We start from the raw sequence: 27,917 nt of genomic DNA on the forward strand, positions 1-27,917 counted from the left end.
GCGGCACCGCGGCCTCTTCCTCCCGCTCGCTGGCAGGGGAAGCCCTCGTGGGCTGCAGCCCCTCCTGGCGCGGGGGCCAGGAGCCCCCCGAGGCCGCGTGGGCCCGGCTGGTGCTGCCCCACGCTGAGCTCTGGCCCCGGGCGCTGCGGACGCCCCGGGCAGCAGTTGCCGCTTTATTGACTGCCAGAAGCCGGAGCCCGGGTGTTCCCTGGTGATGCAGGTGGCTCAGTCCCCCTGCCAGGGGCACTGGAACCTCCTCCTCTTCCTCTGCCCTGGGTGTGTGGCCGGCCGGGAGGTTCCTTGGGTGCCACGCGGCAGCACCGGCGTCGGGAGCACCTCGCCCTAGTAAGCAGTAGCTGTTAGAGATGTGGGTAGTGTGTTACGTTCCCTAGGAAGACGTTTTAAGCTGTGGATATTGTAAGCCTACTTCAAGGTAGGATGTTTTTAATATGGCCAGTACTTAAAAAAAGAATTGAGAAAAAAAAAAAAGGGTCCATGACTTTTAGTTATTGAACCTCAGTGCAATGCGAAGGGTGGCGTGAGAGGGGTGAGCGGGGCCGCCGCGCGGCTGCACAGGGCGGCCCCGGCGGAGCCGCCGCTCGCGGGACCTGGCGGTGCCGGGGAGGAGGCGCCTCTTGGCGTTTCCCTTCATCGGGGCCAAGAGCGGAAATACTGGAAATGGGAGCGAGGCGAAGCCGCGCGCTTGGCTGTGGGAACGGCCGGGCCCGAAAGGAGGCCTGGGGCGGCGGGGGGGAGGCAATGAGCGGCGGCCCCACAAGCATCTGCTTTTTACTGCCCGTTTTGTTACACCGGGTCTTTCCCCACCCCCCTCTCCCGCTTTGGAGCCGTGCGGTGGGTCCTGCCAGGGAGCGGGGTCAGCCCGAGGCGCCCGAGCGGCTCCCGGCCTTCCGCCTTCCCGCTGCAGCGCTGGCTTGTGCAGGTAGATGAATGTAACGCGGTGCTGGACGTGCCCGTTCCCAGCGCACGGGGGCTCTTGAGTCACGTCCCCTCCACGCAGAGCGGGGCCTGTCTCGCCGCCAGCGCCCTCTCCGTGAATGTATCCGCGGCTCTCGCTCCGTGTCCACGCTCTGCTTTTGGCCAGCTTTGTGATTTGTAAATAGGAAATCAATAAAGACAGACGTGCGCGTTGTCTTTACGGCGTCGCTTGGTGATTTGAAGCCGGGCGGCTGGCGAGGACCCGTGCGGAGGCCGGAGGGCTGAGCTGGAACGTCCCCCCAAACCCTGCAGCTCTGCCTCAAGATTTAGGGCTAAAATTCACTGACTTGGGGACTTCGATGCTCTGACACACCCTGAAATCCCCCGTGTCCCCCAGGGCTCTGTTCCCTGGTTGGTTGCGGGTGCCGTGGAGGCCGTTGGGCGCAGGGTCCCGTCCTCGGTGGCAGCAGCAGGACCACGGTCCCCTCTCCCGGGCGAAAGGGCCAAGTGCCGCTTGGGACAAGGGCACCAAGAGGCTGCGCTGGAGCAGCCGGGGCCGCGGGAGCCCCGACCCAGCTGCTGCTGCCGAGGCTGGAGGGAGCTCCGGGCAGTCCCGGCTCCGCGGGGCCGGATCAACCCTCCCGGAGCAGCAGCCTCTGCCCCGTCCTCCTCCCTCCGCTCTGGCCTCCCTCTCGGCCTCTTTGCACTGCCCTGGGACCCGTCCCTTCCCACTGGTGCAAAGGGGGCACCATCGCTGCCCCCCCGGCAGCCCTTCTGCCCCTGGGCAGCGCCTGGGGACAGGGGCTGAGGACCAGGACGCTGCCACCCCAGCCCTGGGGACACGGGAGGCCGGGGCCGTGCAATGGAGCACAGAAAAAAGTGGATGGTTTTAAAGTTTTTTATTTTATTTTTATTTTTTTTAAAAAAAGCCCCTAACTTCTATGGCTTCCAGGAAGCATCAGAGAAATTTAAATGCGGTTTCTGTACACGGTTGCTTTGTTTCATCTTAAAGCAATAACTAAACTTGCAGGGGAGCAGCCGCCTCCGCGGGGCAGCGGCCTCGGGGCTCCGCGCGGGCGGCGCCGGCGGCCGCGGCCCCTTCCCCACGCGGCTCCTCTTCGGCCTCCGCCCGAGCGCTGCTCCGAGGAGGCTCCGCATCCAGGGAAGAGTTAAGGCGATTTAAAACATTATTTTAATTTCTTTGCTTGCTGTGTTGGGAGACGAGGGCGAACGCTGCACATCAGCCACCCCGCCTGCCCAGGGCTCTCGGAGCCGGTACCAAAGTGGGGCCGAAGGCTCAGCCGGGACAGGGTCAATCCCCACGTGAGGAAGAGGAGGCCACGGCGGCAGGGACGGACACAGGGAGGCCCCCACGCTCGGGGGGCCCCCGGCGGCTTCGGCAGCGGTCGGGCCCCGGCTCCCCTCCCACCCCGGCTCAGCATCGCGTCGGGCCCCTCTGTTGGGGCAAAACAACAGGGTTTTGGTAAATACAAGTGTCTCCCCCCCCCCCCCCCACGCTGAATGTGTCACCAGCCGCCTGCCGAGGGCCGGGGTTGGCCTGGGTGTGACCAGCGCTAAAAATCCAGTTCAACAGCCAAAAAAAATCCCGTGCCCCCCCCCCCCCCCCCGGCCTAATGTCCCCCGGGGGCTCCCGGTCACCAAGCGGCTCCGGCGGGAGGGAGGGTCGGTCCCCACGGGCCGTCGCTTTAGGCCCTGCTTGAAGAGGGACAGGGACAGCCGGGGGCACAAACAGCGGGACGGGCCGGGCAACCGGCTGGCCCTTCCCAAACTCCAGCCCAGCCACCACCGAGCCAGGGACAAGGAGAGGGGACACGGGCTGGGGACACGGGACAGGCCCCCAGGAGGCAGCAGCAGCCTCGGGCCACGCTGCTGCGGGTGACGGTCAAGGACGGACAACTGAGCACGCTGCACCGAGACTCACTTTAAATTAACTTAAGAGACAAAGAAGCAACAGGAGAAAAAAAAAAAAAAAATCCTCCTTAGGCACCGCTCCGGCCTCTCGTCCTTGGCTCCTCCGGCGACGTCCGAGAGTCTCTAGAGTTGATCCCTGTTTTCGGACTAGTTATAGACTCAAAAGCAAGTGACGCTGCAGGTTTGGTTCGGTTTCTTTTTTTTTTCTTTTTTTTCTCTTTTTTTTTTTCCTTTTTTCTTTTTTTTTTCTTTTTTGTTTTCCTTTTCCTGTCTGGGCAGGGGGCGCCGGGGGGAGAGGGGGGCTCCCCGCCGGGCTGGGGGGGATGTGGGGAGCCCCCCCCTCCCCGCCACCATGTCCCCGCCGTGTCCCCCCGCGGTCGAGGAGCCGGGTGGCAGCGTCACTTCCGCCGCTTCGTGGTTTTCCTCTTCCTCCGCTTGAAGAAACAGCAGCACCTGGGAGGGGGACAAGGGAGGTGACACCCCTGGCAGAGCCCAGTGACACCCCTGCAACCACCCCGCAGGGCCAGGGTGTCCCCTCTGCAGCAAGTGACCCCCCCCCACCATGGATGGATCCAGGACACCCCCCCTCCTCGCCCCCAACCCCTGCAAGGGATGGATCCAGGACCGTTTCCCCCCCTCTCCCCCGCCAACCATGGATGGATCCAGGCCCCCCGCCATGGATGGATCCAGGATACCCATTTCCCTCCCCTCCCCACCCTGCCCCGCAATGGATGGATCCAGGGTCCCCCCCATGGGTGGATCCAGGCCCCTGGCCCTGGGTGTGGGGAGGCCTCGTGGGTCCCTGTGTGGGGGCGCTGGGGCCGGGCCCCGCTCCTCACTTGGTGTCGTCTGTCACCTCCACCTCGGCGGGGGCCGTGATGGGCGCGTTGGAATGGCCGGCGGTCGGGTCGTCCGTGTTGAGCTCCCCGTTGGTGGAGCTCATCACCTGTGAAGCGCGTGAGCGCGGCGCCCGTGTCCCGCAGGGCTCCCCGTGTCCCCCAGGGCCCCCTCGTGTCCACCAGGGCCCCCTCGTGTCCTGCGGGGCCCCCCCGTGTCCTGCGGGGCCCCCACGCCACCCTGGCCCCCTGTCCCGGCTCTGCTTGGCGCCAAGGGAAACCCAGTGGCTCCGTCGCTCCCGCTCAGCCCCGTCGCTCTGCAGCAGGGCCGGGGTCACATCCAGCTCCGGTGGCACCAGGGCCCGGCCGAGCTGCCCCCGGAGCCCCAGTCCCCAGTGCCCCGGCCGGGCGGCTCCGGGCCAATCCTCCCAGCACCCACTGCCTCTGAAAACCCCCGGGGCCCTTGCAGCCCTTCCCTTCGTCCCGTGTCCCCATCCCATTCATCCAGGAGCCATCGGATCCCCACTGAGCCCCATCCATCTCCGGTGGGGACAGGGTGCCGGGAACACCCTCCGGCGGGCGGAGGCGGCTCCGTGGCAGCCCCTGCCTTGGGATCAGGGCTCACCCTGGCACCTCCTGCCGGGTCCCTGCGCGGCCGCGCTGCTCACCTGGTGCTTGGCGTGGGGCTGTGCTTTGTCCCTGCTGGGCGGCGGCGCCTGCACCTCGCTGTGCATCGTGCCGATGGGCGTGGGCTGGGGACGCGGGACAAGGTCAGCCCCGGCTGAGCCGCCCGCGCGCGGCTCCCCTGGGATGCGGGAAGGGCTCGCGGGGCAGCCCGGGCGCCAGCTCCGCTGCCGGGTTCTCCTCGGCTCCAGAAGCCGCCAATTCCCATGTCCCAGCATTCCCGCAGAGGCGCCGGAGCCCAGGCCCGGAGCCCCCTCTCCCCGGCAGGGCCCAGCAGTGCCTGCTCCGTGCCCGGCCACTGCCCCCCAGCTCCCTCCCCGCTCACCAGGGGCTTCCCTGCCCAGTCGTATTCGTAGTCGAACACGAAGCCGCTCCGCTCGAACAGGTCCGTGAAGAGCTTGCGCAGGTAGTCGTAGTCGGGCTTCTCGAAGAAGTCGAGCCGCCGCACGTAGCGCAGGTACGTGGCCATCTCCTCTGCGGGACACGGGGCGCTGGGCTCGCGCGGGGCCGCGCGGGGCGGCGCGGGCCGCGGACCAGCCCGCGGCGGCCTCACCTGGGAAATTCTCGCAGAGCACCTCCACCGGCGTGGCGCGCTTGGTGTCCCCGATCTTCTGGTACCTCTCCTTCAACGTGTCAGCCTGGCGGCGAAGGGAGGGCTCAGCGCACGGGCTGGGCATGGTGCAGGACGCCCGACGGGGCCGTTGGGCAACTGGGAGGCTGCTGGGCGCCCTTTCCCAGCAGGAGCGAGAGCTCCATCCCAGGGAATGTCCTTCCCACCTCCCTCTCCTGAGGCAGGCGGTTTTGAGGAGGAAAGGCCTCGTGTGGGAGCTGAGTTCAAAACCCGCCCCAGCCTTCGTGGCGGGCCCGGAGCCATCGGGAAGGAGCTGCCGCTGGTGCCTGGGGCTCGAGGGAATCTGAGGGTCCCCCCGTCACAGGAGCAGGCAGGGCCTGTCCTTCCCAAGGAGGATCCTGCAGTGACTCCCAGGGCCCCTCTCAAGCCCACGGCAGGGAGTAGCCGTTCGCGCTCACCTTGAGGCCTTGCCAAGGGAGGCTCCCACGGAGGAAGTACATGAACATGTGGCCCAGCGCCTCCAGGTCATCCCTGCGGCTTTGCTCTGCGTGGAGGGGAACAAGTGATGGGCACGTTCCCAGCACAGCCACCCCCTGCGCCCCACGTCACCCGTGTCCCCACTCGCAGCCCCGTCCACACGCCCCGGCGCCGCTCACCCTTGCCCAGGTGGGTGTTGATGCTCATGTAGCGCGCCGTCCCCGTCAGGCTCTTGTGCTCTCGGTAGGGGATGTGTTTTTTGGTCTCGGGGTCAATATACTCTTTGGCCAGGCCAAAATCGATGATGTGGATCGTGTGCTGCCGCTTGCTCCCCGGCCGCCCCACCAGGAAGTTCTCTGGCTTGACGTCTCTGTAGATGAGGCTTTTGGTGTGGACGTACTCCATCCGTGTGATCTGGGGACGGGGACGCGTGAGGCCGGGCTCCCCGCGTGCCCTGGGGCGAGCAGGGCCTCCCAGCAGACCGGGCCTGCCCGTCCCTGCACTCCCGCGGCGGCGGTGCCCGGCTCACCAGCTGGATCGCGATCATCAGGACAGTCTTGAGCGTGAAGGTCCGGTCGCACAGGTCAAAGAGGTCCTCCAGGCTGGGGCCGAGCAGCTCCAGCACCATGGCGTTGTACTTCCCGCACGGCCCGAAGTAGTAAACCTGAGGAATTCCTTCTGCAAGAGACGGCGCCGGCGCCGTGAGCGGCCGCTCTCCCTCCGCGCCGGGGCAGGGAGCAGGAGGCAGCTCGGCCGCGTCCCCGGCCCTGCCGCGACGGGGGCTCCGCACAAACGCGGCCTCCCCGCTGCGGCTCCCGCGCGGCGCGAAGGCCCCGGCCGCGCCGCCCGCCCGCACCTGCGTTGCCGAGCTGCTTGTAGAACCGGTACTCCAGGTGCAGCTGCGGGGCCCGGGATTTGATGGGTTCCTTGGAGGAGAGGACGGGAAGAGTCAAGGCCGTTGTAGGGAGCAGGAGGTAGGATGTCGAGCGGGATGTTGTCTCCTAAAGAGCTCCCCTACCCACCATCGTCCTCCTGCCCAGTCATCATCCCCTGCCTGTCATCGTCCCCCTACCCACCATTGTCCCCCCTTTCCAGCCATTGTCCCCTTCCCGCCATCGTCCCTTGCCCAGCTCCCCCCTTCCCGCTGTCCCCACGCTGTCCCCACCGCTCACCAATTTGATGGCCACGTACTCGTTGGTGTAGAGGTTCTTCCCTGTGGGGAGAGAGCCGGGAAAGGCTGAGGGCAGCGCGACCCCCCTGCTCCCACTGCCGCCCCCTGAGGCCTTCAGAATATCCCGAGCGGCTTGGAGGCACCAGAGGGGCTGGGATCACGCCTGGGAATTACCCCCTCGCAACCATGGATCCCTTCCCGCTAACAGTGGGATGAGCGGAGCCAAGTTGGATGGGGAGGGCCAGCTTCCCGCGCCGGGTCTGCCGGGATGTATCTGGCCCCGGAGCTGCGGCTGCTGCTCCTTTGGGTCTCCCACCCATCCCGCCCATCCCACCACCATCCCGCGCCCAGGGGTGCCAGGGAAGCCAAAGCATCCAGAGCTGCTCACGTCCCCGAGGGATTCCCGCACCCCAGAACACCCCGAGACAAATTCCTGCGGCCCGACCAAGCTCTGCGGAGCCCAACCCTGCACCCTCTCCCCGGCCAGGCAGGGATCCACATCCAGCTGCGGCTCCTGTGCCCGGAGCTCCTCATTCCCACTGGCGCTGCCCTGGGACAAGGATTTGAGGCAGCAGGTGAGGGAGAATCTCCCCATTCCCGGTGATCAATCCCTGTGGTCTTGGTGGAAGAGGCCTCGTGCCCACCCCGAGTCCCTGGTGCATCAACAGCCCAGGATTTTCCCACCGGCGGAGCCGGGCACGGCTGCTCCACGGACAGTATGGAAAAGGGCGGATCATGGAAAGGGCCTAGGATCAAACTGAACTCCACGAAGCGTCCACATGCTGCAGAGCTGGGGGGACATGAGGACCCTGCCCAAGGGGCTCCCACAGCTGGGAAGCGCCCAGGTCCACGGACACAAAGAACAAGGAATTTTCTGGAAATCGCTCAGTGCTGCTTCTGCCAGAGGCCGCCAGGAATTTGGGCAAAGGGGAGTTAACGGCAGCAGGTCCCGGCGCGGCCTGAGCCAGGAGACGCGGAGCGCGCCCCGGCACGCGCGGATCCGAGTAAGCGCTGCATCTGTCTCCTCGGATTTTCTCCAAGCAATTTGCCGAGGGAACAAGCTCCTCCCGGTGTAAGATTTCATCTGCTCCGGCTGCTGCTCTCCACCTGAAGCAGCAATAAATCCTCCGCGGGCGACACCAGAGCCAGCTGCTGAGAGCCAGGGCCGGCAGCAGGATTACGGGAAGAGGGATGAACGGGAGGTGTCGGCGGAGCGGCTCCGGCCCGGGAAGGGGCTCTGCAGCCAAACGGTGGCCGAGGCCACTGTGAACCTCCCCCATCCCAGGGGACCTTCCCCAAGTCGCTCCGGCTCCTGCTCCCAGGATGGGGAGGAGAAGCGAAATCTTTAACGACTGGGGAGCAGCTGAGCGGGGAGCAAGGAGCAGGAGAAACGCTGGGAGAGCAGGAGGCGACCCCAGCCCCGGCGCTCCTGGCCCAGCATTCCTGGCCCGGCGCTGACACCCACGGAGCAGGGAAGCGCTGGGATACCGGGCATGGGCAGTGGGCGCCAGCTCCGTGGTAGTCACGGGGACGGCCCAGCTGGGTGTTCACAGGCTTGTTCCTCACAGGAAACCAAGGGCCCCATCCTGGCAGCGCCGCCTCGGCCCTCCGGCACACCCAGCCTGCAGGGCGCTCGGGAAGCAGCGGGAGCTGCAGGCGGCCGCGCTCACACCTGGACGTGGCCCCAGGCCCTCCTCTCCTCTCCTCGCTCCAAACTGCTGCTTTTCCCCTTCCAAAGTTACTTTCCATCTTTCAGCTGCGGCTCCTCTCCGCTTTGAGTCCCCTTTTCCGCCTGGCTCCTGCTTCTCAGCGGCCCAAGGAGCAGCAGAGGAGCAGGGCTGGCCGCTCCGGAGCAATGACGGGGCCGAGCTGGGACACGTGTCTCCCGGTGCTGGCGTCCCAACGGGAATGCCAAGGCCATGGCAGGATCCAAGTCCCGCGAGCCAGGAACTCCTGCCCGAGTCCTTCCCCTCCTGGCTTCTCCCGCCTGCCCGAAGCCAAGATTTGAGGAAGCGGCTCCTGCTCGGGAGGCTCCGGGAGCCTGCGGGACACGTGGGCTCCGAGGTGCGGAGCGGAGGGAGCAGCACCCGCATCTTGGCATAGGGAGCCGGGTAAAGCGGTGCCCCTTAGCCCCAACTTCCATGAGCGGTTTTGAGGTGGCATCGCCACCGGGAGCCGGACTAGCTGCCTCCCAAGCGGGGTTTGCCCTGGACTCCGGCCCCGCTGAGCGGCCGCCCTTGCCGGTTTTCCAGGTGCTCCATGTACGTGCGTGGGTCTCACACCCAGCTCAGGGCCGCACCGGAGAAACCGCGGCCATTCCAGGGATGAGGACACGAGCGCCCCTCTCCCCTCCTGCAATTGAAGGCCTGGAGGAAGGATTAGAGCTCTTCCCTCTGCAGCACCGGGAAAGAAGGATGCTCCAGGCTGGGTCCAAGCGCGGGAAGCGTGCGACTGGCTTTAGGAGCGACCGTTTTCCCGAGTTCTGAACTGAGGGTGGTGGCAGGGAGGTTCGGGAACAGGAGGGGTCCCGCTGGGAATCGCTCCCATTACCGCTCACTCTCCTGCTCCTTCCGCTAGCCAAGGAGTCCATGTTGAGCCTTGAGCTTGGCTCGCCAAGGCCTGGCTTAACTCCCCGGCTCCGGGCCCGTTCTGGGGAGCTGCTCCCACGCGCCGCCCTTTCCCGAAGCGCTCCCAAGGCGGAGGCTCCGCCAACACATCCCGCTCACATTCCTGCAGGGATCCAGCCCAGCGGCCCCTGGCACTGCCAGGCCTCTCCCTGCCGCCAATTCCGATCTGAGAGTTCAAAACCTCCCAGGGCACTTGGAGTCCTTGGGAGAGGAGCAACCTACCCTCCCTCGCGCTCAACTTGCTTCAACCATTTCCTGCTTCATTTAGTGCAAACGGGAAATAACCACGGAAGTTTTGGGGTTGGATTCAGCCCTTTCTCAAGCTTTCAGAAGTGCTTCCAAAAGAGCCAGTCCAGCCACCGGAGAATTTATCTGAAATAAACTGTTGCCTCGTTTTCCCTAACCACTCTCTGCAACAGAACCAAGAGCATTCCCTCCCCTCCCGGAGCAGGGAGACGGCGGGTTGGAGGGAGACCTGGAGAGCACCCCCAGCACCTCGGGACACGCTGGAACACTGGGGCCACCTCCAGCCAGGAGAGCGCCCTATTGTCCCAGAACAGGCCCGGAGCAGGGCCGGGAAACCCTCTGGCCGGGCCCTGCAGCCGAGCGCAGGTGAAGGGGCCGCCAACAGCGCCGCGGCCCCGCAGTCCGGAACATTGTCCTGCTGTGGCAGGTGACCGAGCGGGACCCCGAGCGGGGACAGGGGGCCCTTCTCACCTAGACGGAGCTCCCCGAAATTGCCGCATCCAATCTTCTTGCCGACGCGGAAGTTGGGACCCACCATTAAGACTCCCGAGTTGGTTCCAGCACTCCGGCTTCCATGACTACTCCTTCCTCCACCTGCCTTGGACATCCTTTTACCTTCCTCCAGCTCCCCTTTCCCTCCTCTCTTATCAAAATCCATAAGTTTGTGATACCCCGGCCTCTCCACGGTTACGCTGCTGCCATACAAATCCAGGAGCTGCCGGAAGTCGAGGGGGGAGGAGAGAAGAAGCAGGACTCCTCTTTGTCAATACAGCATCCCGGTGCGTGGCGGGAGGCGGGTGCGGAGAAGGAGGGAGACGCGACCGCCGCGGGCGCCGGGCTACGGAAACGTTAGCGCTTTCCGAGGCGCCGCCGGGATTGTCATCGTCGCCTGCTACACGGAGCTCTTTGGTGGAGAGAACATCCTGCAGAGAGGCTCTTCCCAGGGCGCTCCTCAGGCTCCGAGCTGCAGAGAGGAGAAGGGAAAATCAGCATCAGGGAGGTGGGGGGCGGGCGGACCCCGAGCTCGGCCCCCAAAATCCTCCCGGCTTTGCAGCTGCTGCCGCAGCCGGCAGAGCTGGGGATGCTGGAGGCTGGGAGCGAGGCCGGGCAGAGCAGCCTCCGTCACGGAGCCCCGAGCGCTGCTGGCTCCAGGCCCGGCCCCGGCCGGCGGCCAGGGGAGGCTGTGGCCTCTCCTGACGTCAGGGCCTGACTCACCTGTGGCCGGAAGGAGAGGGAGGGAGCGGGAGCCTTGCGCAGTTGGGAAGCGCCGTTTCCCCTGCGGCGAGTGGAAGCAGGAGCCGCAGGGAGGCCACAACAGGGCTGCTCCAGAGCTGCTCCAGGCTGCTCCTGCTGCGGGGGTGGCCCTGGCCCCCTCCTCTCCTAGCAGCCCCTGGGGGCTGCTGTTCCCAAACCCCCTGGGTCCCAGATACCTCTATGAGCATTCCCGGGGCAGCGCGAGGGAGAGGCACTTGGAGAGAACAACGTCCCTGGGGCAGAGGCTGCTGGCAGCAGGGAAGGCCCCCAAGCGCCGGCCGAGGGGCCTGGGGCCACGTGGCCACAGGTCAGACCTCAATGGGGAGGCAGCCAGGGACCATCATCCTACAGGGAAATCCCCCGGCAGCCTCGCAAATTCCCAGGAAGCAGAAAGAGGATGTGCCCCCCCGCCGCGGGGAGGAGCGTGCGGCTTCCTCGGGGCACGGAGGCTGGGACAGAACTTCCCCGCGCGCAAGTGCCGCAGCCCGGAGCACAGAGCGGCTTTGTGCCAGAAGGGCCGTGCACTCCCAGCGGCAATTCCCACTCCTGGCTGCGGAATTGCTGCCGTTGGGGCTGCGTGGAGCGCGCAGGGAAGGTCGGGCAGGCTGGAGAGCCCCCCCAGCACCGCATCCAGCAGCGATGGTGCCCAAAGCAGCTCCAGGAGGAGCAGAGGAGGAAAATAGGGATGGGGAGGGAGGCAACGCGGGAGAAGCAGCCGTTACCAGCCCCAAACGTCACTGACATCGCTGCTCCTTCCCGGGGGTCACACGAGCGCCCGGTGCCCAGCAAGTCCCATAAAACCTCTGCAGGCAGCTCTTAACAGCAGGAAACAGCTCGTGGTGCCAACGGCGAGAAACGGCGAGTGACGGAGCCGGGCGAGCAGGGAGCAGCCGCCACACGCGGGCCCAGGAGCCGCTCGCCAGGACTGCGTCGCGCTCAGCATCCTCAGGCACGAAATCCCGCCGGGAGCGAGCGCGGCCTTGTGTTAGAGTAGCACAGTGAAACGCTGGGGGCACCGGGGGTACAAACAACCCCCGGGCGCTCCGGCTCCCGCGAGGCTCCGCAGCCCGGCGGGCTCCCGAGCAGCCAGCAGGAAGCTGGGCTGGGAGAGGTGCCGGAGCGGGGGCGCCCCGCGCTTTGTCCTGGCCGGCCGAGGGCGCCGGCCCCACGTGACATCCTGCGGCTCCTTCGCTTGCCCGAGAATTTCCGGCCCGGGTCGAGCGCACGGCGCTGCCCTCGCGCCGCTTCCACGGCTGGAGCGGGGCCGGGAAGCGGGATGGAGCGGTGACAGGGCCGCAGTCGCCACGGGGCCGCAGTTGCCACGGGGCCGCAGTTAGGTTGTGCCAAGGCAGTGGCCATTGGCCGGGGTGGAGGGAGCTCCGGCCCCAGCACTGCAGCTTTTTTTCCCCTTTAATGGCCTTTTGGTCCAGGGAATTCCAGCCCATGGAGCAAGACAGAGCCCCAGCAGCAAGGGAAAAAATAAATTTTAATCTTAATAAATGAGGCTTCCTGTGAGCACTCGGAGGCCGGCCCAGACAGGGCAAAGAGGGACTCAGTGGCCCTTCTGCCTCCGACCTCAGCAAGGGCCCGGGCAGCCTCCGGCCCGGAGCGGGAGCGAGGCCCGGCGAGGCTCCGGCCCCGGCAGCTGGGAGGTCGCGGTGGCTGCAGGCGCCAGCCCGGTTTCGAAGCCGACGCAGAGCAAGACGAAGCCAACGTCTCCCTCGCTTTGGGGGGAAAAAGGGAGAAGAGAAAACAACAGAAAACTGGCCTGGAGTTTGGCAGAGGCAACTCCAGAGCAAGCGGTGCCCTCGAAAGGAGCCCATGAGTGCCCCAACCCGGGAGGTCGGAAGCAAAACAAGCAGCAAACGTGAGTGGCTTCCGTCCCCCGAGTGCCCTAACGGGGACAAAGCGACACCCTGGGACCGCATCAGGCCCCAAGAGGGGGTCTCTGGGTTTGGTGCTCTTTCTCTTTGCTTTCTCTGCATCTAGTTTGCGAGCTCACCAGCCGCCGTGACGTGTTTTCCCTGCAGCCTTAAGGGGACAAAAACCCAAGGGGAGTCCAGAGAAAGGCCACCATTGCTGACCCCACACGGCGACACAGAGAACACCCCAGGGCTGCCTCATGCGAGGGGCAAAACTCGCAAGAGGCAACTTTTTTGCCACCTCGCTTTGCTGTCCAGCAAAACATCGTGTGGCTGCTGGAGGGATCTGTGTCACCAGCGGGACGCGGCGCTGCAGCCCCACGACGCACGCGCCGAGGTCCCCGTCCGAAGAGGTTGCAAATGGAGGGAAGACGAAGCTGGGGAAGAGGAGGAATAAACAGCATGTCCCTGCAGCCAGGGAAGCTTCTTGGAAGTGAATCCAGGCATCCCGGATGAGCTGGCAGCCTGCACGATCTCAGTGGGCCTTGAGGGTGGCCACTTAAAGCGTTTGCTCCACGTGCTCCACACTTGGGAAGCCAGGGAGGAACCCAGAGCAAGAGAAAAGCACCTTGAAAGCCCCAAAAAAGAGGAGCCCGGGATGTGGTGAGGCCAAAGCTGGAGCTCCAAACTCGCAACCCACAGGCATGGGTTCTTCCAGCTGCTCTGAGTGTCACAAGTGCCACAAAGCCACCCTCTGCCACAAACGTGGCTCTGCGCTTGCTTGAGGACTTGTGAGGTCCCTCAGCTCCGCTCTTCCGACGGCAGAAAGCTCGGAGCACACGGGCCGCACAGCTACCACTAAAGGGATTTTCCGAGATGCAAACAATGATCCAGCAGCTCGTTGGGGTCAGGGAAACTCACGTCCAACCTGCGCGTGTCCCACGGGCAGCGCCGGACACCCGCCTGCCCCAGGACAACCAGATGAGCTGTGACTGCAGCGACAGCAGGGGACACAGAGCCCCAGGGACACGGCCAGGCCCGCTGGGAGGCCACAGGGTTTAAGCACAAACTGAAGCACGGAGCTCCTGTGGGGACTCTCGTCTTGCTGGTCCTTGGAGAGGTGGCACCGCGTGCCACAATGCGCGGCCGACCTCGCACTGCCTCCAGTGCCGGCATTCATGAGAGCCGGGTGCATTTCTGAGGAAACGAGACAATTGGAGGGAGTTGTTTTTTAAAAAAAAGAAACAAAAAGTTGTTCTAATAACAGCGCTCGAGTAGTTCGGAGCAGGATTTTGCCAGGGAAGGCGCTTCTCGAGGGCCAGATCCGTAGGCCAGGCTCTTGCAAGCTGGATCTCCAGGAGTTCTCCTCCTCCACGGAGGTTTCCTCCATGGCCTGAAGCAGCAGGAGGGAGCGTGCGGCACTCGGAGTTTGTCCCATGTCACATCCTCCGAGAATCCCAGCGCTGGCTCTGGTTGCAGAGGACCCTGGGAAACCTCCCGGGTGGCAGATGAGCCTGCGTGACCAAGTCCAACTGGATCCCTCTGTCCCAATTCCCTCATCATCCATCAAAGGGAGAGGACGAAGGGCCTTGACCGAAGACAGTCAAGAGAGCAGGGAAAGAGCTGGGAGCTCCCGGCTGCTACCAGCTCAGCTGCCACCCCAGGCCTGGCTGGATCCTCAGCAGGACGGCGGAGGCAGCGGAGCAGCCAGGTGCAGGACGGATTTCCCCTTCCAGGAAAATCCCTCAACGCCAGGAGGACCTGGAAGCAGCTGTTTTCCCCCAAAATGCACCCATGGCAACCTCTGACGCGCAGGGATGCAGACCCCTGGGAGCAGCTCGGGTCCCTCCTCACCGTTCCTGCCGCTCTTCCCGCTCGGAGTGGCTCCGTTGCACAGCAGGAAGCCGAGGCTGCTGCCAAGGGCGACGCGGAGCCGTCGGGGCGGCTCAGGGCTGCGATTCGAGCACTCGCGGCTCTGCCCTCCGCCGCAGCCCGGCCGGTACCCGGGATAGCGGCTCCTGCGCAGCCACGTCGTCCGCCGGAGTTCCCTGGGGAATCGCTTGGCTCTCCGAGCAGCTTTGGAGCAGCGCGAGGAGCTCTGCATTTTCCCTCCCCTTGCAGGGGAAAGGAAAGAGCCCAGAGACTGGGGCAATTCCCTCAAACAGCAACCCCAGCGCTGCAGACTCCAGAGCGGTACCTGCCCGGCCGGGGCGTGAGCCAACGCGCAGCAGCCAATTCATCCAGTTGGATTTAAATCCAATCCAGGTCTTTGCTTGAAGACAACGAGTAAACCCAAGGCTGATGTTTCTTCCAGGATTCTAGTCTTAAGGGGGAAAAAAAAAAGCCAAAACTAAAAGCAACGCAAACTGGAAGCAAAGCTTTTAATCCAACATGATCCGAGCATCCTTGTTCCAAAGCTCCCCTCCCTTCCTGGCTTCCCTAGCCAGGACACGGTGTGTCTGCGAGGGAGGACTCCACCCGCGCGCTCCCAAACACGGCCGGCGCCTCCGGTGTGACCCGGGCCCACGGACAGTCCCTGGTCCCTGCCAGGACGGTGCTTTGCAGGGTCCTGCTAGGGCTGCGATTAAAAACACGGGTGCAGAAGTAACCTGACTCAAACCATCACCTCCAGCCACTCGGTTAATGCAGAGGAGAAAAGAAAGGACTTAAGGAGCATAAACCACCTGAACGCTTCCAATTGCCACTGGAATTAGTGGATTTGCTGTGCGGATGTGCAGTCCGGCTGCCCTGCACGGTGCAGCCCTCGCCGCACCTCCCCAACGCTTCCCAGCCAGGAGAACACCGGGATCAACCCCAAAACACAAGCAACAACCCCCGCTCAGGGCATTCCTTGGCGCCTCTCTCCCCAGACGGAGCTGGGCCACGAGAAAGGTGGCTCTGCCTCCTGCTCCGCGGCGCCCGCTTCCTCGCGCAGGTTTGCTAGGGTTTTTTCCCCTTGCTAAATTAAGAGCTCTCCTGTTAGCAGCTCTGCTTCCTGCCGAGGCCTTGCGCTCCGCACGCGGCCCCTTCCCTCCCCGGCGGCAGCCCAGCCGCCCCATCTCTCACTCCGAGCTGTTTCCTCGCAGTCTCCCAAGCATTTTTGGAGCGTTTCTAAACACACTCTATGAATTTCCAAGGGCTTCCTTAGAAGAAGCCTTAGTGGCACCTCTTTCCCTCTGTAAGGATGGGCAAAGAGGTTTAAACGACCCACTAAAATCTTGCTGTGTTTCAAGGGAGCTGGGCAGGTCTGAGCAACACTCAGATCTACCAAGTCCTCCCAATGCAAACTCACTATTTCTCCCAGTTCACTGAGATTTCCAACACTGATGCATAGGGGTTACAGGTTAACATATTCGACGGTTTTACAAACCAAAGAGGCTTCTCCTCCAGTCCCAACAAGAGCAGCACTGTCACCAAGGCCATTAGGATGGAGAAGCTCCAACCTCCCCAGGCTGCAGCCATGACAGGAGAGCTCAAGAGCAAAGAGGAACTTGGCCAAAATTGGGGATTCCCTCTGTTATCACAACAGAGCCGAAATCCACAACAACCCAGATCCTTAATATTGTTTAAACACAAGCAAGCTTGCACGGTCAACAGCTCTTCCAGGGCACTTCCCAAATCTCTCAAAAAAGGCAAAAAAAGAAGCTTCAAGAAGCACCTGCATCTCCCTCACTTGCTGCTAGCTACCATCCAACTGACTCCCTGCCATACGCAGAATTTCACTTTTCCTCACGTCTCCTATCGAAGTAATTACACCTGGATGGGAAAATATCAAATGTGTGCTACCCAAGAGCCGGAAATGCCACGATGGAAACTTTAGCAGCAGCACAGGAACCAAGTGAAGAAGCTAAAAATACTTTGCTTGGAAAATAAATAAATAAAGCTAGTAAATACACGCAGGCTAAAATAAGACCAGATCTGAAAACGAGACTGAAAAAAGATGAAACACAGCACAGGCTGGACAACTACTTTAGAGAACCGAGAACCTAGGAGGAAATTCATCTCTTTGGGCTCTTGAGCAGCACCCAGGTGGCTTATATCTCCAACTGCAGAAATCAAAAACTGCCAGAAAACACTGAAACTGCGTTGAAATGGCTAGAATGAGAACAGGTTTTTGGTTGGTATCGCAGGTGCCAGCAGGGGAACCGTTGTGCCTCGATGGATCCCTCCCAACACACGACTGCAGCCGATTCAGTCACTCGGCCTCTCGCGCTGTTGAAACGCGGTGCCCGCGACGCCCCAGGGCCAGCGGAGATTTTGGGCCGCAGCTAGAAGACGCCAACAGCAGCAAACGCCCCACGTCGAGCACGAGTCCAGCGCCCTGCCGCTCGCGCTGGTGCCGCTTTGCTCACCCTGCTGCAGCCCTGGCAGCTCTCTGAAACCACAACCTGCTTCGCTGTTACTGTAACAAGGACGCGCGAGGTGACGGACGGGTGACCAGAGTGACAAGCCTCATCCTGAGCATCTCCTGCCCCAGCGCAGGGTACCTCGCACCAAGCTGTAACTCTGCAGAATCTGTCACTTCTCTACAGTTCAGTGCCAATAAAAAAAAAAAAAAAAAAAAAAAACACCACCTCTTCACCCCTTCGGATGTTGAAGTGGTTTCAGTTTTACTCACCAGGAGTCACTAGCAGCAGACGAAAGGAAACTCATCACAAACAAAGCAGCATCGCTGGCTGAGAGACTTTATTTGCGCTGTGGCGAGTGCTGGTTAGATCCCGGTCACTAACTAAACCCCCCAGCTGCTGTGAAGGGACAAGCCACCTTCCAACAGGCTGCAGAAGCTGGAGCAAAATCTTGCCCGTCAGTCGTGTGCCCAACGCTGCTGCTGCTCTCCCCTCCGCACGAGTCACCGAGACGGACCTAAGTGCAGAACCTGCTTCTCTTCCAAGCGCTCCCATCCTGCCCAACTCCTACACCGATTTCATGCCCACAGAAACACCCATCCTGAGACAGAGCCTGGAAAGGTTTCGTTTCTACAGCTTTGACACCACGGCGTGATTAACTATAGCCCTGGTCAGGCTATAAAGGCACCAGGCACTGTGGAACCAAAGGAGGTTTGGAGCAGAACTCGGCCGAGCCTGGGAAAGGTGAAGCTCGGAGTGTTCCCCTCTTGCAAAGCTCCCAACAGCCGCCTAGGTGTCACGTCACGTACCACAGCCACGGTGCTGAGCGGCTCCTTCGCCTTGCAGCAGGCCCTGGGGACACGCTCGGCACTTTTTTTCTCCCTCTGACATTCAGGGAGGCTCCCAAATAACCCCACGAGATGCCAGGAGGCTCGAAGTAGACCCTTGCCTGCTGGCATTTACCATAAAAGATAAAAGGCTTGAAAACAGATGGAGCAGGATCTGCTCCATAAAACAACCAGCTCGGAGGTTCCCCATCTTCCCGGGACCAGGAGAACGAGACTCCCAGGACACTTCTGGCATTTCCACACCAGCAGCCTGTAAGCAGCTGTGTCAGCTCCCCATTTCCACTGCGTTGTCGCATGCAGAGTGCTGGGAAGAGGCAGCGTTTCGGGGCGCTGCGGAGCCCGCGCTCGCGTGGCAGGCAGGGGACGGGCCCCCCGGCAGGACCAAGGGTCCCAAGGAGCCGCACGAGCCCAAGGAGTTGCCCGAGGATCCCTCCACAAAGGCGCAAGAGCCGCTTGCGGTGCTGACGTCACTTGCTCTCCTCCCGGGAGCCACCGCCCTGGCTACCAAATTGGGATGCAGCTGCTTCCAAGTTGGTACCTGCCGTCCCTGAACAGGGACAAACTGCCAGGTCGGCAGTGCCAAGTGGGACACCCCGGAAGAGCCTCCGTGTGCTCTGCGAAGTCGGCACGCACGCCATATGGCTGCGGGCTGCCTCCTTCCCTCCCCGCAGCCCGGGCGAGAGTCCAAGCACCAGCATTAGGCATCTTATCTTCCTCATGTTCCCCCCTCCAAGCGGGTTTCCTGGCGGTCCTTTCCCTCCGTTCACCTGCAAACAGGAAGGTCCTGAGCCCGGGTGATCTCCTGCTTTGGGCATCTGAGCCCTGAAGATGGGGTGGAAGAGGAGGGAGGGGAGAGCTGTGCTGGGCAAGGCCCATGGAGCACTCACAGGGATCTCAAGCTGAGCAGCGTTTCCCAAGCAGAGAAAAACACTCGGTGGCTACAGGACAGATGCTTTGGGGTGGCTGCTGTCTTTCCAGGGAGAACTGAGAGCATTGGGACTGCAAAGGGAGCAGCTTCTGCCAGCAGACTGAAAAATCTGGGGCAAAAGGTGTTTCAGAAAGGGGTTATTTATTAGCCGGCCACATTCCAGCCGCGTTTTCCACTGAGGAAACGGATCTGCAAGGGCTCCAGCTCAGCCTGCACCAAGGTCTCTCGGCACCGGCTGCCAAAGGATGGGGTGTGGGCGACAGCAGCAGCCCCAGCTCTCACCCCATCCGGGGGCTGCCATCGTGCAGATCCACCTGGCCTCGCGTCACGCACATCCCTTTGCTGTCAGCACGATCCAGGGTGGCATAAGCACTTTTAATAGTAAGAGCCTTAATTTCTTCTCCCTTAACCCATATCCTTTGACAGAACCAGGTTAGGCAGCAGCCGTGCTGGCGGATCTGGGGTAGCTTCCCGCAAGGCAGGGGAGAATGGGGCACTGGCAACAAGGAAACTCTTTAGTCAACAAAATACAGCCGATTGCAACTTTCCCGACTTTCCCAAGGCCACATGGAAGTGGGGACAGTGGCAGGGAGCTGAGCAGCTCTGCTCTGTCCCACTGCAGTCACTCCAGAGCCCTGTATGGCAGCAAACACCGTTTCTCCCCAATTTCCTCCCTCAGCCTCCTCTCAAATGGCCACGAAGGAACAACCAAAGGCAACCAAGGACCCCCAGCCCCAAGAAGGGGCAGGAAGGAGTAGCAAGGGGGCACCTGTGATCAGTCCCTGTTACAAAGCAAGGGGGCAGAAGGATGCTCGGCATCGTGCACCATCCAGCAGTGAGCGATCTGCGAGGTATCTGCGTTTCCTCCCGCTCCGCAGCGGGACGGAACGGCTCAATCCCCTCCGCATCTTTCCTCGCACCGCCTCTCCGCGGTACGGAGCTGACCTGCTTATTTTGCAGAGGGGAACCGAAGCGGTAAGAAACGGCACACCGTGGCCACGCTCTCACGGAAGGAAGGGAGAGAAGAAGGGAGAGAGGGGTGTTTCCCACCTAATGGAGATGAACACCCTTATCTTGCTAGCAGCAAGATCTGGAGCACTAATAGCACAAACCCATCCCTTCCCCCTCATTTTCTGGGCTCGCGCTTCTCTGATCTTTGCCCCGGAGCCCAAAGCCAACGCATAATCGCTCATCTCCAGTGAACGCTTCTAACCGAAACCAAAACTTAGGCTTTTTTGGAATCAGTTACTCAACATTACTAGTTCCAGTCACCTTTTCCCAGACCTTGCAGACACTGCTCAGCCACCCCCGGCTTCCTCATTCGCTCTGCAGCCAATTTGTGGGCCTAATCCACCAATTGGCCCGTTATGGGAGCAGGCCAAGATTTCCCTGAGTTGTCCAGAGCTTCCAGGTGCAGCCGGTGCCCAGATCAGTGCTCCGAGGGGGCAACTAATCCCACCTGGGGACGTGAGCCCCACATCAGCACAGAGGGGCTTCATGTCAGCTCACGCTGCCAGAGCCCCTGGCCTGAGCAAACGCAGCTCAGTTACCACCACAGATGGTATCGGTGCCTGCAGAAGGGGCAAAAAAACCCAAAATAGCCCAAAAAGGCTAGTACAGCATCTTGCTCTGCAGTCACCTGATCCCTGCTCCGCTCTGGGCTCCAGCATGCTGCCAATTTCTGAACTGGACGTGGCTTCAACTCCCTCCAACAAAAGCCTTTGCTTTGCAACTGCTGAACGGGTCAATAAAAGCCAGAGTGGGACTTGGCGCTCCGGGCGCGGATTCGAGGCTGCCTGCAAGCACTTCACTACGCTGCAAGGAGGAAGTTCTCAACGTCGCAGAGCTCGGCTGAGTTCTGCATACAGGAGTCTGGGCAAAACTTTCCCCTGGGGCTGCCTCACGAGCAGCTGGGTGCTTTTGATTTCGCTTCAAGAGAAAACATGTTGTTTTTGTTCATTTTTGGTTTTGCATCTAAGCAAGATGGAGCTAAAAGAGTCAAGTATGTCGAAAAGCAGCCAAACAAGAGCACAGAGCATGAGGAGCCAGGTCAGGTCTTGCACAGGCATTCAAGGAAGTCCAGACTTCGCATCCTGATCCAGGCTTGCTAAGTCGGCCTGCCTGGAGTGAGCGGGTAACCTCCTCGCTTAAAACAGTCAGAACAAGTGGGGAAAAAGAGTGCAAGGTTTGTCTCGATCACCCTTCCTCACCTCCCGTGATCGGCTTTTCCTCATCTGTGCAGGGACCAGGGCAACCTGATCCTCGTTTGGATGGGCACGGGTGGCATCCCGGGCGCAGAGCTCTGCACAGGGATGAGCTCGATGCCCATAAGAAGCGGCAGCAGCAGCTCTGCAGGCTCGCGCAGTGGCAGCCGCTCCGAGGAGGAAGGTGAAGGAGAACAGGAAAAGCCACAAGAACCTCAGCAGACAGGTCCAAGGAGGGGGAAATCTGCCATTAACGGGCTCTGCTGCGGAGCGTTTCGCAGCTTCCAAGCCACCGATGAGCGGGAGCAGCGCAGCGTTTCTTTGAAATAAGCTGCTTTCTATGAGGAAGTTTCCGTGCGCTCCAGCCCGGCTGCCCGCGGCAGCCCACTCGGATGTTCCCCTGAACGGAAAAGTGACTCCAAACCTGTGCCTTTAAATCCCCATTGGCAGCAGGAGCTGAGGCCGGGCCGCGGAGCTGACACACCCTGTGCCGAGCCCGGCTCCGCTGCACAAACATTTCCTCCCCGGCGCTCCCGCGGCTCCGCAAAGCTGCCTTGGTACCTGCCATGGCACAAGGGGAACCGGGGCCCTTTTACAGAGCCCTGTGAATACAGCAGCTTCCTACCCGTAATCCCCCCCTCACCAGCTGCAGTGGAAGCTCCAACTTCTTTCCCTCAAACTTCTTTCTTAAGGGAAATATTTCGAGCCGAGGCGGCATTCCTCGGCGCGCGAGCGAGTTAAATATTGGCCCTGAAACAACAGCAAGTGCCTTTCAGCGATTCTGGCTTGAGAAGCGCCTGGTTGGACTTTGAATTTTTGGCTCCGAATAAAAGCAGGAGCAAAGCGCTGCGTGTTGTACGCTCTGCTCCGGTAGACGTCCGAGCCCCTGGAAGCAGCTCCGTTCAGGCGGAGGGGGCAGCCCTACTTGCCCTCCAGCTCAATCCAGGGTGGTGCTGACGGCAGCCAAGTGGCCCCTTTGCTTTCCCCACGCTGGTGCCTGCGGATGTGGCAGCTGCCTCTGCTCCCGCGCAGCCGGCCCGGGCAGGCGAACACGCAGCCGAGCCGCTTCCTAGAGGCAGCCCATGGAGACCGCACATCCAAGGGCTCCCCGAGCTCCCAGTCCAGCCTGCAGGACGTCTCCAGTACCGGCGCAAAGAGCCGTGATGGTCGCGGCACGCGGGAGGCCTCCCTTCCCTGCACCAGGACACCTACCGCAGCGCTGAGCGCTCCGAACTCAGACACCCTCTCTCGGGATGTGCCTGCGGATCAGCTTCCAGAGGCAGCTCAATGGGAACAGCGGGGGATTACCCCTCCAAGCACGTCCTGGCCTCCCACAGAAGCTCAGCGCACGACAAGCAGGTCTGTGCGTGAATCCCTGCAGCTCGAGGCAGAAATGAGCCCATTCCTGGCAGCCCCGACTCTTGTCCCACGTCAGGCTGGCCCCAAAGCCACCAACAGAAGAGGCAACTGCTGCTAGAAAACATGAGCAGTCTCTTCCTATATATATGTATATAAAACGTACCTCCGTTTCCAACACGTGCTCTCATTAGTCTCCTTCACACTCCCTGTGCTGGGGAGTACAAAAGCTAGACTTCAAATAAAGCCTGCAACGCCCTTAGGATAAGAGAAATCCACATAGTTGGGAGCGGGGTACTCCAGGAGAGCCAAGTCCGTCCCTTGCCAACACACGTTACCTGGAAGGTGCTGGAAAGTCCCACTCTCGCCGTGCATCAAACTGGAGAAACAAGGCAGCGCAAGCGCAAACTTCATGCCTCCAAACAGCCCGTGCTACCAAAACGGTTGCTCACTTCGCTCTCTGTACCTCAACGCTACCTCGGCCCTCAAAAGCAGCAGATTTTCTATCTGAAAATGCTTCTGTCAATGATGGAGTCGGTAAGAATGGAGCCCCGAGCAGCGGGAAGATCGCACCCATGTTTCAGTTTTATACTGGACTGTGAATGCCTTTTGGGAGTGCGCTCAGCCCCTAACGCACCCACGCGACTGCTGCTCCTCGTGAGACTTCCCAGCACCCAGATCAGGGATCGAAGCCCCTCAGGGCTGGTTGGCACCATGTTCACCTGGTAGCCACCAAACGCCACCAGCCACTTCCTCTGGGACCCTGGTCTGCTCAGCCACAGGGCTGCAAAGCTCTTCCAAAGGAGAGCTTTAAACCCCCTAAGGTCAATATTAACCCCTGCTAATTCACTTTAATGTATCCCCCTCAGGCTGACAAAATCCTAACAGCACCTGCCAAGCAGCTAACTTCCCATAAGGGAAGCAAACGCCAGGCTGCCTTCATTAAAAACCAGGACATCCTGTTAAATAACTAAGGGTTACGGGACGCTCGCTAGTTGGTGAACACAGAAAAACAAATGTCTAAAAACCACTCATGTGCCTCTCCTCCCAGGTTCTCGATGTCTCAGCACAGCCTCCAGCATCCACTGTGTAGAGGCAGGCGAGAAGGCCCGAGTGCCAGGCGCCCCTTCCCGAGGCTGCACCGGGAACAGGCTTCCCTCGAGGCACCATCTTAGCACGAGGCTTTTTAGCCCATCCGAGTGCTCAGTTCTGCTGCCTTCGGTGAATTAGCTCAAAACATCGTGGCTTTTGTTTCCTAGAAGTGAGCGCGCTCACAGCGAGACCGCGTGTGAAGGGACACCGGGCCATTACGTGGAGAAGGCAGATGCCGGCAGGACATTGTTCAGAAAACAAGAGCTGTCGCTCACCTTCCAGCGGAAGCACCAGCTTCATGGGCACTGCAAAAGTCTTCCCCAACATGCAGCAAACTTTTGTCCATGACCTCTTCAGAACTAAGGAAGCCATCTGATGCCTTTGAAGAGCTAATCGCACCCAGGAACACTTCCCATGGGCTATTAGAGAAATCAGGGACAGCTCACTCCACGTGCCATTGCTAAAACATCCTGCAAGGTTTTACCTACACATTTTGGTTTTCCTGAAGAAATGCTTCCTAAATCACAAAACATGGGATTGCCTCAAAATTAAATGCACCAACTGCCTGCAGAATGACCCAACACACACACTGTATGTTGCTTTTCCACCCATTCCAAGCATTTACACCCAGGACTCACTGCTCCTGTTCTCCTCACCAGAGTCACTGCTGCCAAAGCCGAGGTGGAAGACACGGTTTTGAGCACGTCAAGGCAAGAGAAGCCTCAGAAGAGCAGACTCCTGTCTCACACGAGCTACCAACGAGCACCCAATAGCCAATACCATAGTCAAGATGGGGCAGGGGGTATTTTGGAACAATTCGGCTACATGCATGCTCTGCATCCAACTTCTTTCTTTCTAAGCCAGTTACTGAGGAATCTCATAGAAAACTCGTCCACGTAACACACAAGAGGAAGCTCCATCCAACAGAAAGCGCAGCTCAGAGCGAGGATTTAAGAAAACTGGCCAAGAGATGGAGGGCAACTAGAGCAAACCAGGAGGCCAAGCGAGCCCAAGGAGTCCATGTCCAGCTGCTCCGGCGGAACATCCCCTCACATGCTCCCCAGAGCTGAATCCTGCTGCTTCTCCACAGCTCCAGACCTACCGGAGATCCTGATTGCCAGTAGGAAGAATAAACATCCACTCTAATAAAAAACGAAGCTATAAATACACTTTTTTTTTTTTCTTCTCTCTCTCTTTCTCTCCAACGGGAAGAGAACTTTTTCCCCAACAGAATTCCAGAGTTGCAACGAGGCCTGTTCCCCCTTCTTCCCTCCCGGCTCCTGGGGAGCAGCAGGACTGAACCAGCACAAGCAGCTCCGCGGCCGGGCCCGTGGGAGGCGGCTCCGTTCCACGGCTTCCCCCTGCGCCAGACCACGTGCGTCTGCTTGAAACCCAATTACAGGACGGAGGGCAGAGCCATCGGCACAAGCTCCTGTCTCAGCTCCGGGACCCCAGGGCTCTGCGCAGACATAGAGGAACCAAAGCGGTGGGACCAAAGCGGCGGGTCGCAGAGCGGGGCACAGCCCACCCCAGCATCAGTGAGGAGGAAAAACCACCGCCCGCATCACGGGGCAGAGAGAAGCCGGAGCAGAGCGAGGCCCAGGCGCAGTAAACACATTTATTGGTGGTTGCTCCAGGACATCGGCTCTCCCGGCCTCATGGGCCTGGAGGGCAGGGGGAAAATACCGATTGCCCCGAAGCATAAGCCTCCCGTCACCCACATCGATCCGCTGAGTCACTCTCACAGTAAAGGTCCTGACAACGTTTGGGAGCTGGAAAAACAGAGTGCAGGCAAAGAGGCAACGCGGCGCCTTGTTGGTGGCCTCCAGCACCAGGGCACAGGCCAGGAACCTGCCACCTTCCTCTGCTCCGCTCGCTCTTCCAAGGAGGCTGTGATGGAAAGCGGACACAAGCCACACGCAGGGGCAGACGCACAGAGCTCCGAGAGGAACTGCATGGAAAACACTTTCAGAAAACGCACGGAAAACTTCCCTCCCAGGAAGTGCCCCCGAACGCAGCCCGGTTGTTTTGAGGCAAGTATAAACTAGTGAGGCTGCTGGTTTTGCAAAGAAAACTCCAGGATCAACAGATAAGGACTCACAGATTTGCAAGGCAACAACCGCGAGGGAGAATCCCAACACGGGCCAACATAGCAAGGCAGCAGCTCCTCCGAGCTGAGAAAGGATCAGCAGCTTTGGGGATGGAGCTTGTAGAGGAGCTTGGGGTTCCCCCAAACGTCGCCACTAACTCGAGAGAAGCTGCCACCAGCTCCAATTTGCTTTTGACCTCCCTTCATTTGCACCACAGGGCTACAATCCACTCAGGGGACCAAGCGGTGAAACGCTGGTCAGTACTGATTTAACCTGAAACGCACCCAAACTAAAACAAACCCCCCAAAACACCTTTGGCAAGTTGCTCACAGCAGCCGAGCTTGCCCAGCCACCGGGAAGGGCTCTCGCACCATCCCCATGGAGGCCTCCTGCCCTAATTTGCAGCCGCTCTCTTTCAGACATGCTGGCAAACACCAAACCTTTTCTCCCATCCGTTACATAAGGCCCAATGTGTAACCCGGGGGCACGGCGCGCGCGGCCGCCGCAGGACAGTCCAGCTGGCAGATGGACTCGCGCACTCCTCCGAATTCGCTTCCAGATCTCCAACCACTTGTTGTACGGAAGGAAAACAAACGAATTAGTTCACGAGGCAACTTCCAAAGGCGCCGGGGCAAACCCTGCGCGCGCCAAGCACCGCTGCGCGCACCCGCATCAAGGCGCCGGGCCCCTCCAAGGTGCTTGGAGCAGCCCCAAAGGGCAACGGCCCCAAAGGGGTTCAGCCACCTTCACGTTTAACTCCAGAAACACATTTAACATGGCGGGCCCCCAAACGGCGCGCAGGCGTTTCCTTAGAAGAGGAGGCTCTTTTCCCACCGCCCCCGAACTTCAGTGGGTTTCGCTGAACCTCCCGGCCCCAGGGCCCCGACTCGAGCGGCTCCCGCGGGATCCCAGGCGGCCCCGCGCCAGGGAGCTGCTCCTGCTGCTTCCTGAGGAGCAGCCAGAGCCAACTCCTCTCTGCTGGGGGCAGATGGAGCCGGGGGGCGGGGGGGGGAAGTTATTTTTCCAGTTTCTCACATTCACCCCCAGCAGCTTTGCTGAAGTCGGGGTGGGGTGGGGGTGTGCAGAGAGGGAAGAAGCTATTTTAAATCCCAGGATGGAGCACAGTCCCTTTCCCCAAAGCCACCCGGCCCGCGGGCAGGGGGAGCCGCATACAAAGGAGGCGACATCCTGCGGGCGGCGCGGCCGGGCCGGGCGGCGCGGCCGGCGGGGCGACCCCGGCCCACGAAGGGACGATTCCCCACCCCGGGACCAACCCAGAGGAAACGCAACGAGGCGGCGCCGGCCTCGGCCCCCCGGGTCCCCTCGGCGCCGCCCGGGCCCCTCGGCGCCCCCCGGTCCCATCAGCCCCCCAGGCCCCCTCAGCGCTGCGCGGGTCCCCGCTCCCCCCCGGTCCCCGCAGCCCCCCGTCGCCCGGGCTGGGCCCCCCACGCCGGCTCTGCCCTCTCCCCGCCCGGGGCGGGCGGCAGCAACAGGGCGGCCGTTACCTCGGCGGGCGCTCAGCGGCGGGCGGCGCTGCCGCGGCCCCGCGGCCTCCCCATGGCGGCGCCCCCCGGGCCGGGTCGCTCTAAGCCGCCGCTCGCCTCCCCTCAGCGCTCCGCGGGCAGCGGGCAGGCAGCGACACCGCTACGCCGCCGGCGTAGGCTCCGCGCGCGCCCATGCGCCGCCCGCCACGCCGCCGGCGTAAGCGCCCTTCCTGAATAGCGACTCCGGAGCGGAGCGGCCCGGCGCAAGCGCAGCCGAGCGCAGGGTGGTGGCGCAACGGCGTTGGCGTAAAGCGCCTTCGAGAATAGGCGGCGCGCGGCGGGCGGAGCACCGCGGCGCGGGCGGAAGCGCCGCTTTGCGGCGGCGGCGCTTTACGGCAGCGGCGTGCTTGGCGGCCGTGGGCGGGGAGGGTCCCTTAACCCCTTGTTGCCCGGCGACGGCGGCCGGGGCGGGTCAGGGGGTCACGGGGCCGCGCGCAGGGCGGCTCCGCCGGGAGCCAATCGGGAGCGGCGGCTCCGTGGGGATCCATGGGGATCCTATAGGGATCCTATAGGGAACGGCGGCTCCGTAGGGATCAGTAGGGACCCTATAGGGAACGATGGCTCCATGAGGATCCACAGGGATCCTATAGGGAACGGGGGCTCCATCAGGATCCAGTAGGGATGGATCCCATAGGGGATGGATCCAATAGGGAACAGCGACTCCATAGGGATCCCATAGGGATGGATCCCATAGGGATGGATTCCATAGGGAACAGCGAGTCTATAGGGGATGGATCCCATAGGGAACAGCAGCTCCATTGGGATCCCATAGTCCATAGGGATCCAATAGGGAATGGCAGGTGCAGAGGGGATGGATCCTATAGGGAACGTCAGGTGCAGAGGGGATGGATCCTATAGGGAACGTCAGGCACAGAGGGGATGGATCCCATAGGGATGAACGACTGCATAGGGA

General features: G+C 61.6%; 1 protein-coding gene across 1 annotated transcript; it reads right to left on the minus strand.

Moving 5' to 3' along the window:
* Nucleotides 1-3,231: 3,231 nt before the first annotated feature.
* CSNK1G2 (casein kinase 1 gamma 2) lies at nt 3,232-27,198 on the minus strand. The gene is made up of 12 exons (XM_088526802.1): nt 26,952-27,198; nt 9,952-10,431; nt 6,609-6,649; nt 6,293-6,362; nt 5,966-6,114; nt 5,616-5,850; nt 5,418-5,503; nt 4,942-5,026; nt 4,714-4,862; nt 4,373-4,456; nt 3,708-3,814; nt 3,232-3,321 (listed from the first exon to the last, which is right to left on the minus strand). The coding sequence occupies exons 2-12, from the start codon at nt 10,136-10,138 to the stop codon at nt 3,267-3,269; spliced, it is 1,248 nt and encodes a 415-aa protein (XP_088382928.1). The 5' UTR covers nt 10,139-10,431; nt 26,952-27,198; the 3' UTR covers nt 3,232-3,266.
* Nucleotides 27,199-27,917: the final 719 nt, after the last annotated feature.

This window comes from Tinamus guttatus, unplaced genomic scaffold (assembly GCF_059628265.1).
Source record: "Tinamus guttatus ecotype Peru unplaced genomic scaffold, ASM5962826v1 Tinamus_guttatus_pri_ptg000254l, whole genome shotgun sequence".
NCBI lineage: Eukaryota > Metazoa > Chordata > Aves > Tinamiformes > Tinamidae > Tinamus > Tinamus guttatus.

Bases quoted from the DNA above. Each gene is read 5' to 3' on its own strand.
- CSNK1G2 (XM_088526802.1), bottom strand. From the start codon at position 10,138: ATGGATTTTGATAAGAGAGGAGGGAAAGGGGAGCTGGAGGAAGGTAAA. The intron at 5,027-5,417 runs GTGAGCGCGAAC...CTTCGCCGCCAG, and splicing joins TCCCTTGGCAAGGCCTCAAG to GCTGACACGTTGAAGGAGAG. The intron at 4,457-4,713 runs GTGAGCGGGGAG...CCGCGTCCCCAG, and splicing joins ACTGGGCAGGGAAGCCCCTG to CCCACGCCCATCGGCACGAT.